This window comes from Thamnophis sirtalis, unplaced genomic scaffold (assembly GCF_051295495.1).
Source record: "Thamnophis sirtalis isolate CommonGarterSnake01/CBP01778 unplaced genomic scaffold, rThaSir2_p1.2 scaffold_12, whole genome shotgun sequence".
Classification (NCBI taxonomy): Eukaryota; Metazoa; Chordata; class Lepidosauria; order Squamata; family Natricidae; genus Thamnophis; species Thamnophis sirtalis.
Window position 1 is genome coordinate 63,845,351 of NW_028261392.1, and position 12,612 is coordinate 63,857,962.

General features: G+C 40.8%; 1 protein-coding gene across 1 annotated transcript in view; it reads left to right on the top strand.

The window, feature by feature from the left end:
• Window positions 1–12,612, top strand: part of HMCN1 (hemicentin 1) — a 240,065-nt gene that overhangs the window by 65,913 nt on the left and 161,540 nt on the right. Inside the window, exons 12-17 of the mRNA XM_087726175.1 lie at window positions 1,097–1,238; window positions 4,437–4,564; window positions 6,100–6,213; window positions 7,529–7,687; window positions 9,816–10,010; window positions 11,559–11,657. Coding sequence (XP_087582301.1) covers window positions 1,097–1,238; window positions 4,437–4,564; window positions 6,100–6,213; window positions 7,529–7,687; window positions 9,816–10,010; window positions 11,559–11,657 — 837 coding nt within the window. The remainder of the gene's footprint in view (window positions 1–1,096; window positions 1,239–4,436; window positions 4,565–6,099; window positions 6,214–7,528; window positions 7,688–9,815; window positions 10,011–11,558; window positions 11,658–12,612) is intronic.

A 12,612-nucleotide genomic window follows, 5' to 3' on the forward strand; every position in this document is an offset into this window, starting at 1 on the left:
CCATCTTTCCAAGCAGCCTCCATGTCATCTCCAGTGTCTTTTCCCCCACTTGGAGCCGAATCCAGAAGGACATTTCTTTCAACAATACCGCAGCAGCTCAGCCAAAATTGAACCAATCATACAACAGCTTAGCACAATAAATAAATTCAGTCTCTGTGAAACTTCATTGTTTTTTTTAACCCTTTTTAAGCAAAATGTAAACCAAAGGACACTGAAGTATTCTGGATTAATTACTTATTTGTGTACCATATGTCAACAATGGAACAAAACAGATTGACTGTTAATTTTTAATATAAACCAACATCTAGTAGACTTATTTACTCATTCTCTATCTGTGAAATGGGAAGATTGTTTGAATGTATGATGTACAAGGACAATAATGAACATAAGCAGACTCGATAGATGATTGGTGGGATTATATATAATTGAAAACAGTGATATACAAATATAAATGGTTGGTAAATCTTTTTCATATCGGAGGCATAAAGGGGACAAATTAAGGGTTTGGAAACAGATAGATATTTAGATAAAGAGATAAGGACCCTAGCTAGAGAAGAGTTCTACTTGGTTAATTTATTTGGTTTTAATACATTTTGAAATCCTGCAGGTAATTAATTAATTAAGATTAGGAACAATGTAAACTGCTCAAGTTTGTGTAATGGTAAGAAGCTGAGTTCAATGCAGAGACCTTACTGACTTTTTCTTTCTTATTCTTTTCCTTGCTTTTTCTTTATCACTTCTTCTTTCTTTCTTTTTTGAACAACAAAAATCTTTTTCATATCGGGAAATGTGATTATACAAAGGTATATTGTTATTAAACAGACAGCCAAGCATGTAAGGGAATTGGGTTTAGCGGAAAAAAAATTAATCGTAATTGAATATACCTTGTACAATGAAAGTGAGGTATCTAGTTATATTAGACGGAAAATCTGTGATTGCAAATGTAATTGAGAATATGGATGCAAAAACACTTGTAACCAAACGACATGCTGTATGTAATGGATGAGGAAAAAAATTAATGTTGTTTTTTTATGTTTAAAAATTGCAAAAATTGCAAAAGAATAATAATCAATCTGTGTTCTATTTCATTTAACAGAACCCCCCAAAGTTATTGTATCACCCAAGAACCAGTCATTTACAGAAGGATCTGAAGTATCTATCAGTTGCTCTGCAACAGGTTACCCAAAACCAACTGTGGTATGGACACATAATGAGATGTTCCTTATGGCATCCAACAGGTATGTTCAGGGTCTTTCTCCCTCTATCCACCAACAATTGTTGCCATCACTGAGAGAGAAAAATGAATGAAACTCTCTTTTATCAACAATTTATGTCTATTATGAAATTTAACAAGGAGAGATCCTTATTGTACAATTTGAGAACTTTGGTGGCCTGCCAGAAAATACATAGACCCTTCCAAGTATGTGATCTTTTTTAGGATCATGGAAGGTGCTACCTGATAATTTGCATTGCCTGAATTTATATGTCTTTCACCCCTGGCAAAACATGGAAATGACCCATAAGCAAGTTTTTTATTTTTTCATAACCAGCATCGTATTATATTATTAAATGTTTACATCAATTCGTCTTACCATCAACTCCCCAAAACAATTAAACAATTATTGGCTCTTCTGCTCTCCATACACCATAATTGTACCTTATCTGTCACTTTCTTCTCCCGCTCTCCTCCTCCTCCCTACCTCCTTTCTTCCCTCTGTTGTCCTTCTCTTCTCTACTTCCCCTTCCTCTCTCCTTCTCCCCCTCCACCTTGGATTGTGAGCCGCCCTGAGTCCCCCCAGGGAAAAGGGCGGCATATAAATAAACTTCTATCTATCTATCTATCTATCTATCTATCTATCTATCTATCTATCTATCTATCTATCTATCTATCTATCTATCTATCTATCCTTCTCCTCTCTCCCCTTTCCACTCCTCCTTTCTCTCCTCCTCCCCCTTCTCTCTCTCCTATCCCTCTCTTCTTCCCTTATCTCTCTCCTCTACTTCACAATCTTCATCTCATTTACTTGGTGCCCATTTTATGTTGGAGGTATCTATAATTTCTTTTCAATATACATATTTAATTTTAACAGATATCTTCCTCCTTTTTTTTTAAAGAGAGAGAGAGAAAAAGTATACATATATAGTAATCGTGTTTTTGAAACCACCCCCCAGCCTATTTTTGGGCGAGATGTAGACCTGGTTACAATTCCCAGCTATTCTCATCATTATATTTATATAATTATGCATCCTCACAGGCCACAAATTTGTGATTCTGTCTTTAAATCTCAGTAATTTACCATTGTAAGTATATTTCATGTTCCTGCTCCATTTTTCCATATCTTGCCTTGTCTTTAAATAACAATCCTTACTGTTGAAAGTTCATTACAATTCCCTTAATCTATTATATAGAATAATAAGTAAACATCTCACTTTATTCATCATCTTAAAAGTTCTATATATGTCCATGTTTCATATATTTTAACACATGCTTAATTGTCCTTCTATTGTCATATTCAATCAATTAGCAACTCAGTTTAATTATCATGTATAAAAGTGAATCACAAACCACTGCTTTACAATCTCCCCATATCAGTTTCATATTTATCTATATCTCCTATATTTTAACCTTTTTTAAATTATCTTTCCATTAGAATATTCAAGTAGTTAGAAACTCAATTTTATTGTCATGTTTAGGAATAAACCACATATCTCAGCTTTGTATTTCCCCATATAACAATTTCTAATTGTCTGATTTTTTTTCCTTGTAAGTCATTTGTCCCACTTCTCTATTCCTGCCTTCTCCCTTTTCTTTGATAGGTCCACCCTCTTCAATTTTCTTCAAGCCACTGTCAAACTCAAAGAAATGTTTTATATTTTCCTTTGTTGGGGTGTAACTCCCTTCTTCAGTTTTCCCTATGCCACTGTCAACCTCCGTAAGGTCTTTGGTTTGCTTTTTATTTCCTTTTGATGGGACATATCCCCCCTTTTCAATTTTCCCTATACCACTGTCGAACTCAATGAAGTTTTTTGTCTGCTTTTTATTTCCCCACTGTTTCTACCCCTTCATTATCCGTCCCCCTTCTTCCTTCACTTCTTCCTTCAGTTCCTGCTTTTCTGAGTTCAGAATTCTATTTAGACTTGATTTTAATGATTTATGCATATATTTTTTATAATTTCATGTAGTTCTTCAAATTCCCACCATAATTCCATAATGTCCAGTTCAAAAGCTACAGTTAATTATAGAGTTCTTATTTCAGAGTTCTGGTTCCCAAGTGGCAATGTTAAAGCAGGAGCAACGCATCAGAGTGGAGTAGACAGTCTGATGTCCTAAGTATTTTTTTTTCATCTTTTCTTTCTTCAGTCTTAACCAGCACAGCCAGCGATAAGAGGATAGGGAATTGTTCTGACCCCCTCATCCATCCAGTAACGACTGCCGAGACAAGCTTAACTGGAATGTACTTTAATAGCAAGACACCAAAACCTCGGTGGCTGAAAGCCAAGCAGAACAAACAGATAAGGACCTTGGCAGCAACTCAGACAAACTCAGGCAGCAATAAACACAGATAAGGCTTGGCAGCAATCCAGCCTGCCAAGCTCACAGTAATGTCCTCTGACATTCAATCCTGTGTTGACTTCTGCAAAGAGGGGTGTGTGCACAAGCAGTCCTTTTATAGTCTGGAGAGGAGCCTAATAACCACCAGCTGAGTGCAATTACCTCCTGTACTTGTGCAATTGTTCCTGACGCCTATTAGCTCTTTGATGGCATGCATCCAGGAACAACTCACCACTGGCATCTGGCTCACTCTCCCTTGTCTCCTCCCCAGTGGTCCAAGGCTCAGGTCAGGCCAACCAGCCTCTCTGGGCCTCCTCGGTGTCGGAACCCTGTCCAGGGTCCTCCAAATCCTCCAGAGCCAACTCAGAGGGCCCCTCGCTGTCGGAGTCTGGTGGCAGCTCCAACAGCTCCTGCTGGGCCACAACACTGAATTATGTCTGAAATATTTCAAGGGTCTAGGCCAGGGGTGTCTAAGTCACATCATCACAACGTTGTCCTGTGATGTATCGGGACTTTTTCCCTCTTTGCTAAACTGGGTGTGGGCATGGCCAACATGTGACGCATCCGGCCAATGGGCTGGGAGTTTGACAGCCCTGTTCTAGGCTACAATAATTGGACTTATGCATTTATCTTTTTATTTTGCTGTGATGAGTGACAATCTGAACAGGAAGCAGCCTTGAGACTTTTTCAAACATCATTTTTTTAAAAATTGCTCTGTAAATTATTTCATATAATATGAAATAGGCACATCTGTCCTTTAACTCAGAATGGGGTTTGCAGAAATGAAAACTGCATGGTTTCAAGCTCTTATGATGGTATTATTCTTTCTTTAAAAAAATAATAATAAGAGTATCAGACGGACCTACCAATTTCTTATTAACAGGTACAGGTTAACTCCTGGAGGTTCTTTAATTATAAAAAACGCAGTGCCCAAGGATGAAGGGGCCTATGGTTGTTTGGCTAGCAATGCAGCTGGAACAGTCAAAGGAACAGCTGGCCTCACGTACATTGGCAAGTATAAAAAAATAAAATAAATAAATAAGTAAATAGCAGTTAGACTTATATACCGCTTCACAGGGCTTTCAGCCCTCTCTAAGCGGTTTACAGAATCAGCATATCGCCCCCACAGTCTGGGTCCTCATTTCACCCACCTCGGAAGGATGGAAGGCTGAGTCAACCTTGAGCCGGTGAGATTAGAACCGCCGAACTGCAGATAACAGTCAGCTGAAGTGGCCTGCAGTACTGCACCCTAACCACTGCGCCACCTCGGCTCTATCACAGAGTGCAGTTAATTACTTCCTGTATTTGTTGCCAAGTTCAATGGATCAGAATGTTTGTGGATGCCAGTGATCAGTGTATGATTATTTGAACACTAAGGCAGGAATATTCACCAAGACCCCAAAACAGCAGCACAGTTATTGAGTGTTTTTTTTTATCAGCCTGAACAGCTAATAGGTGAAAATATTACATGAAAAAAAAATGGGATACAAGATTTGTTTATTTTCAAGGGAGCACTGGCAACTATCTACCTAAGTATTCTGAAATTATTCCACAAGGGACTAATTCTAAGGCTAGGCTATAGGAAATAAATGTGTGTTGTGTTACTTTACTTCCTGGTTAAACTTTTTCAATTTTAAGAAAACCGGGAATCTGATCTGAAATCCCCCTTGCTAGGTGATGGCAATACAGACATACAATGTATAAATGAGAAAGTTTAGATGAATTCCTTCCATTGGCAACAAAAAATGTTTTGACTCAAAAGAGTCCCAGTTTTATCTTCTATTACTTAAGAGAAGATAAAACTAGCCATTCTCAACCAAACCTGCTTCATAGGATTTTTTTATAAAATACCAGTTTATTGATATCCTTCCGACTTCCTGGAAGTAAAGTAGAATCATATGATCGATTCAAACTGTTTGTAAAAAAAGAGAGGGTCTCCATTAATTAAGCTGCCCCCAGTGCATCGGTAGACTTTTATAATTGTATCCTGAACCAGCAAAGCTAAATTAGAATATCAATAAAGGAGAATATTTGTAGTTGAGGTTGAAATCAGAGGTGGTATTCAGCAGGTTCTGACCAGTTCTAGAGAACCGGTAGTGTAATTTTGGAGTAGTTCAGAGAACCGGTAAATGCCACCTCTGATGGCTCCGCCCCCATCTATTCTCTACCTCCCGAGTCCCAGCTGATCGGGAGGAAATGGGGATTTTGCAGTAACCTTCCCCTAGATTGGGGCGGGAATGGAGATTTTACAGTATCCTTCCCTGCCAGGCCCATCAAGCTACGCCCACCAAGCCATGCCCACAGAACTGGTAGTAAAAAAAAATTGAATCCCACCACTGATTGAAATGTGGGGTCTTTGATGTTCTCTGAGCTTGCTGGCTTTTTTTGCAGATGTTTCGTTACCCTAACTAGGTAACACCATCAGTGCAAGCTGAGAGAGCATCAAGGACCCCTCAATTAGAATAAAGATTGTATAATTTAAAAAAAAATTGAAAAGATGAATCAGGCATCTATATCTCTAATGCTTCTTTTCTTGCTCCTTGTAGAAGTCCCTAGGGTAACTGTAGTACAAAATGAACTTCTGATTGCCCTTGGGGACACCTCTCTAATGGAATGCAAGAGCACTGGAGTCCCACCTCCACTGATTAAATGGTTTAAAGGTATGTGGATGAAACAAAACTATTTTTTAAATGTATCTCTTATAGCAATAGCAATAGCAGTTAGACTTATATACCGCTTCATAGGGCTTTCAGCCCTCTCTAAGCGGTTTACAGAGTCAGCATATTGCCCCCAACAACAATCCGGGTCCTCATTTCACCCACCTCGGAAGGATGGAAGGCTGAGTCAACCCTGAGCCGGTGAGATTTGAACCGCTGAACTGCAGATAACAGTCAGCTGAAGTGGCCTGCAGTATTGCACCCTAACCACTGCGCCACCTTGGCTCTTTGATAGATAGATAGATAGATAGATAGATAGATAGATAGATAGATAGATAGATAGATAGATAGATAGCAATAGCAATAGCAATAGCAATAGCAATAGCAATAGCAATAGCAATAGCAATAGCAGTTAGACTTATATACCGCTTCATAGGGCTTTCAGCCCTCTCTAAGCGGTTTACAGAGTCAGCATATTGCCCCCAACAACAATCCGGGTCCTCATTTCACCCACCTCGGAAGGATGGAAGGCTGAGTCAACCTTGAGCCGGTGAGATTAGAACTGCTGAACTGCAGATAACAGTCAGCTGAAGTGGCCTGCAGTACTGGACCCTAACCACTGGGCCACCTCGGCTCTTGACAATGTGATGACTCCATATCTTGTTTTGTTGCTTAAATGCACTTACCTATTTCCCATAAATAAATAAAAAAATAGAGTACCCATGGACAGCTTGAAATGGACATCATAAATTAGCTAACATGAGGAGACCCCTTCTTAAATATCTAAGGAAGAGGAAATGAGCATAGATGATAGCAATAGCAATAGCAGTTAGACTTATATACCGCTTCATAGGGCTTTCAGCCCTCTTTAAGCGGTTTACAGAGTCAGCATATTGCCCCCAACAACAATCCGGGTCCTCATTTCACCCATGGACAGCTTGAAATGGGCATCATAAATTAGCTAACATGAGGAGACCCCTTCTTAAACATCTAAGGAAGAGGAAATGAGCATAGATGATGGAAAAAGAAGCTTTAAAAGCCACCACTTCTACAGACTATGCATTGGCTCATATTCAATTTCTTTTTTTCCCCCTCAGGCAAAGTTTGATATAAACTCCATTGTAAACTTTACAGAGATAATATCACTGTATTTTATGAGTGCTTGTTTTCAAGAGATTGGCAGATAGTAAAGTCTCTTGAACATTTGTAAAACAATAGAGCCATTATGCTGCTTCTAAGGAAGCTATTTAATTTCCTGAGTAGGTGTTTATTATTGTGATTTAAACAAAAAATGTCATTATTCTTTCCCTGGGTCTAGGGGATTTAGAACTGAGGGCAACGGAATTTCTTATTATTGACTTCTCCCGGGGTACACTGAGAATACAGGAAACGCAAGATCTGGATGCTGGTGATTATATGTGTGTTGCCACAAATGTTGCGGGATCTACATCGGGTAAAATAACTCTGGATGTCGGTTGTAAGTATGACACTAGAACAAAGCACACAAATTGGGTATTATGTGCCAGATGTGATCCATCCATTCTATTGTCATTTTTTTTGGTAATTGTAATTGTAAGTTTATTTATAGGCCGCCCTTTTCCCTGAGGGGACTCAGGGCGGCTTACAACTTGTGGGGAAGGGAATACAGACAGTGACATATAAAAACAGTACATAATTAAAAATAGAAACAACATTCATCATTCGGGTGGGGACGAATTACAATCTTTGTCCCCAGGCCTGACGGGATAGCCAGATCTTGAGGGCTGTGCAGAAGGTCTGGAGGGTGGTGAGGGTACGAATCTCCACGGGGAGATCGTTCCAAAGGGTCGGAGCTACTACTGAAAAGGCTCTCCTCCGTGTGGTTGCCAGTCGACACTGACTGGCGGATGGAACTCGGAGGAGGCCTAATCTGTGTGGTCTGATAGGTCGCGAGGAGGTAATTGGCAGGAGGCGGTCTCTCAAGTACCCAGATCCACTACCATGAAGGGCTTTATGGGTGGTAAGTAGCTCCTTGAAGCGCACCCGGAGATCAACAGGTAGCCAGCGCAGCTCGCGGAGGATAGGTGTTATGTGGGCGAACCGAGGTGCACCCACAATCACTCACGCGGCCGCATTCTGGACTAGCTGAAGTCGCCGGATGCTCTTCAAGGGCAGCCCCATGTAGAGCACGTTGCAGTATTCCAGCCTAGAGGTCACAAGGGCACGAGTGACTGTTGTGAGGGCCTCCCGGTTCAGGTAGGGTCGCAACTGGCGCACCAATTTATCCAGTGAAGGATAATATTGCATGAATATTATTTGCTATCATATTAATTGATAGTCTTTGATATTAACGTTACATTACTTAATATTATTAAATATTACTAATTATTGTATTAATATTATTTGATACTGTATGCATTTACTTTGTGTAGATGGAAAGTGATTCCCCACTGCTGGGAGGGAACGATTCCTGGGTTTTCTTGAATCCTTTTGCGCTGCTTCGGAGGATTTGCTAACTTTCAGGGTCATCTTTGAGAAAGAAAGCGCATTCTGCAAAGTAAAGCAGAAAGAATGTGTATGACCATGCAGCGTGTATATGCAGTGTATATTGGAGGAGTACTTAATATTTATAAACATGTTTGAAAGTGCGCTGAATTCTTAAGTGTTCATTCATAATCCTGGAACCATGTGATTGAGATGATAGTATCTTTGACAGAGTTAGGGGTAATGGTGGAGAGACAGGATGAGTTCATGCCAATGGGAAACTGTTCTGACCCACTCCTCCGTCCAGTAACGAAAGCCGAGACAAACTTAATTAGAATGTCCTTTAATAGCAAGACCAGAATCTTGGTGGCTGAAAGCCAAGCAAACAAACAGACAAGGACAGCAAGTCTGACAAATCTTGGCAGCAATTCAGACAAACCTTGGCAGCAATCCAGCCTGCCAAGTTAGTTACGTTCTCTTTAGTCAATGCATTGACTTCTGCAAAAGGGGTGTGTCACAAGCAGTCTTTTTTATAGTCTGGAGAGGAGCCTCATGACCACCAGCTGAGCGCAATTACCTCCTGTAATTGCGTAATTGTTCTTGACGCCGAGCAGCTCTTCGATGGCGTGCATCCAGGAACAACTCACTACTGGCATCCGTATCACTCTCCCTTGTCTCCTCCCCACTGGTCCAAGGCTCAGGCGCCTCCTGGTGGCCAACCAGCCTCTCTGCACCCTGCTCAGAGTCGGAACCCTGTCCAGGGTCTTCCACATCCTCCAGAGCCGGCTCATAGGGCCCCTCGCTGTCGGAGTCTGGTGGCAGCTCCAACGGCACCTGCTGGGCCACAACAGGAAACTATCCATCTCACAACTGTAGCAGTAATGCTGCAGATCTATTCTCAATGCATTTTAGCCAGCCCCCAGATTAAGTTACAAGTAATCAGCTACAGACAGACAATCAGCCATATCACGAGAAATGGTGGCATTGTGCCAATAAACTTAGACAAAGGCAAATAATTTATGTGAATGGGCTCTGAGTCAGTATTGAAGATTTGGGGTTCCTTATCTGATTTTAATTACAAATACATTAAAATTGTATTGACAATTCTATGATTTCTGTCTTCCTCTGTATTCCTTTTATAGCTCCTCCAGTTTTCACACAAGAACCTAGTGATGTATCTATGGATATTGGCTCAAACATAACATTGGCTTGCTATGTTCAGGGTTATCCAGAACCGAAGGTGAAGTGGCAGCGGCTGGACGGCGCCCCACTTTTCTCAAGACATTTTGCAGTTAGTTCTGTCACTCAACTCAGAACAGGAGCTCTTTCTATTCACAGTATGTATTAAGAAATACATAAGACTATTTATGGGCTCATTCAAACGTATGTGATAGTATACTTCCCTCCCATCCCTGAGTGACTGCAGAGGAAAGCTTATTGGTATGAAAAGCACTCCCTCCAAAGTCTACCTCCGCTAGTTTCTATTGCTGCCTACCAGTGATGTGCGGTGAGGTTTATGGCTGGTGAGGCAGCCCTCTTCAGCCCTCTCTAAGCGGTTTACAGAGTCAGCATATCGCCCCCACAGTCTGGGTCCTCATTTCACCCACCTCAGAAGTATGGAAGGCTTAGTCAACCTTGAGCCGGTGAGATTAGAACCACTGAACTGCAGATAGCAGTCAGCTGAAGTGGCCTGCAGTACTGCACCCTAACCACTGTGCCACATCGGCTCTTATGTTGGAACCCTTCCAATCTATGAAAAATAACAACAGGCTGTGGTTCAGTAGTGGGTTCCGGCTCCCGTTGCAACTGGTACTACGTGCATGCGTGCAGTGCACACATGTGTACCCATCGCCCATGACGCTTCAGCTGTTCAGTGGAGCGTTGCGCAGGCGCTGTATGCTCCATGCGCCTGCGCAAATGCCCCCATCGGCTCAAATAGAGATAAGGAGAACGGGCCGGTGGGTGGACCCTCTGGAGCACTGTACCGGAACAGTAACTGGTCCTTGCAGTGGACACCAGTACGTTCCTACTGGGGCATACCGGTCGTATCTCACCACTGCTGTGCTTCCACTTGTAGCAGCCACAGCAAAAATGGCCATGGAGATGCAAAATCTTCCAACTAGGGATAGATTTGCTAGGAACCACTGAAGCTCAGCAGATTGCTAATCTCCAAAGACGTCTCCTCTGTGCCTTAACATAATGTCTGCACTGGAGGTCACCTGCTGAATTAGCAGGGAAAATGCTACTTTCAGAACGGAAGACCTTAAACTAGCTGCAGCCTGATTCAACATCTGCCTGACAACCAATTAATAATGCGAAGGCTTGTCCTTTGTCGATGGTTAGAAGGACACCTACATAACAATAGCAATAGCAGTTAGACTTATATACCGCTTCATAGGGCTTTCAGCCCTCTCTAAGCGGTTTACAGAGTCAGCATATCGCCCCCACAGTCTGGGTCCTCATTTCACCCACCTCGGAAGGATGGAAGGCTGAGTCAACCTTGAGCTGGTGAGATTAGAACCGCCGAACTGCAGATAACAGTCAGCTGAAGTAGCCTGCAGTACTGTACCCTAACCACTGCGCCACATCGGCATAACCCAGCAACCAGAAAAATGACTCTGAAACAACTCGGTAATTGCTTTCAAGCTGTTAAAGTGATGTGACCTATGTTTAGGTTTAGCTTAACTGGAAAAAATAATATTTTATTTTATTTGTTAATTTATTGGAATTTGTCAAACAAAAACAAGAACAAGAATAAGAATAAAATAAACAATGATTCCAAGGGAATGTGTATTTTCAGATCTATTTGTTTAAGGATAATGTTTTTAATACAAAATACTTATTGCGTGTTTTTTTTCCCTTTTAAAACTTTTATACAATTTTAGATTTATGGGTTGACGATGAAGGAACATATGTCTGTGAAGCTGAAAACCAGTTTGGAAAGATTATCTCAAGCCATGCTACAGTTACTGTGATGGGACTTGGTAATGAATTGATAATATGAAGTTTTGAGAATATTTAGCATAGAAATAAAGTGTTCTCCACTTACTTTAGTGCTTGTAGTGTGTGAAACAACAGCATGCTCTGACGTTATGTTTAAAAATCACATTTATGTTAAATCCAAACAGAATTTTATTGCTTTGATAAATCATTTATTGACAACGAGAAATAACTGAACAAATAAATAATAAATAAATCCACATTAGATTTCTTTTTGAGGAGCATCGGAATGCTGATATGTTTAATTTTAAATAATAACGTATATGAGCTTGAAACCTCTTTCCTGTATGCAAATTTGGTTAATAATTTTATTAAGAGTGTGTAATTGAAAAGAAGAAAGTGTGGATAATTGATGTGGCAATACCGTGGCATGACAAAACCGCGGTCCACTAAAGCACGCCCGATTAAAGCGCGTACCTGACATCATCAGCAGCGCGACAAATACGACCGCAGAGATTTTAAAAAGCGATTTTAAAGCAAGCCGATTCACGTAAAGGTAAGGGTTAGGTTTAGGTTTAGGGTTAGGTTTAGGGTTAGGTTAAGGGTTAGGGTTAGGGTTAGGGTTAGGTTAAGGGTTAGGGTTAGGTTTAGGGTTAGGTTAAGGGTTAGCGTTAGGTTAAGGGTTAGCGTTAGGTTTAGCATTAGGTTAAGGGTTAGGTTTAGGGTTAGGTTTAAGGTTAGGTTAAGGGTTAGGTTTAGGGTTAGGTTTAGGGTTAGGTTTGGGGGGGTTAGGGTAAGGTTTTCGCGTTAATTTTAAGTTTACCGCTCACAGCGTGATGTTTTCGTCGCGCTGTCATGACGTCAGGTACACGCTTTTGTCGAGCGCGCTTTAGTCTACCACGGTTTTGTGGTGGAACCGGCAATACCCAGATATAATAGAATTGAATACTAAAGCATTGGAGAAGATGATAAAGTATCAAATCATGAAAATCAAAATTG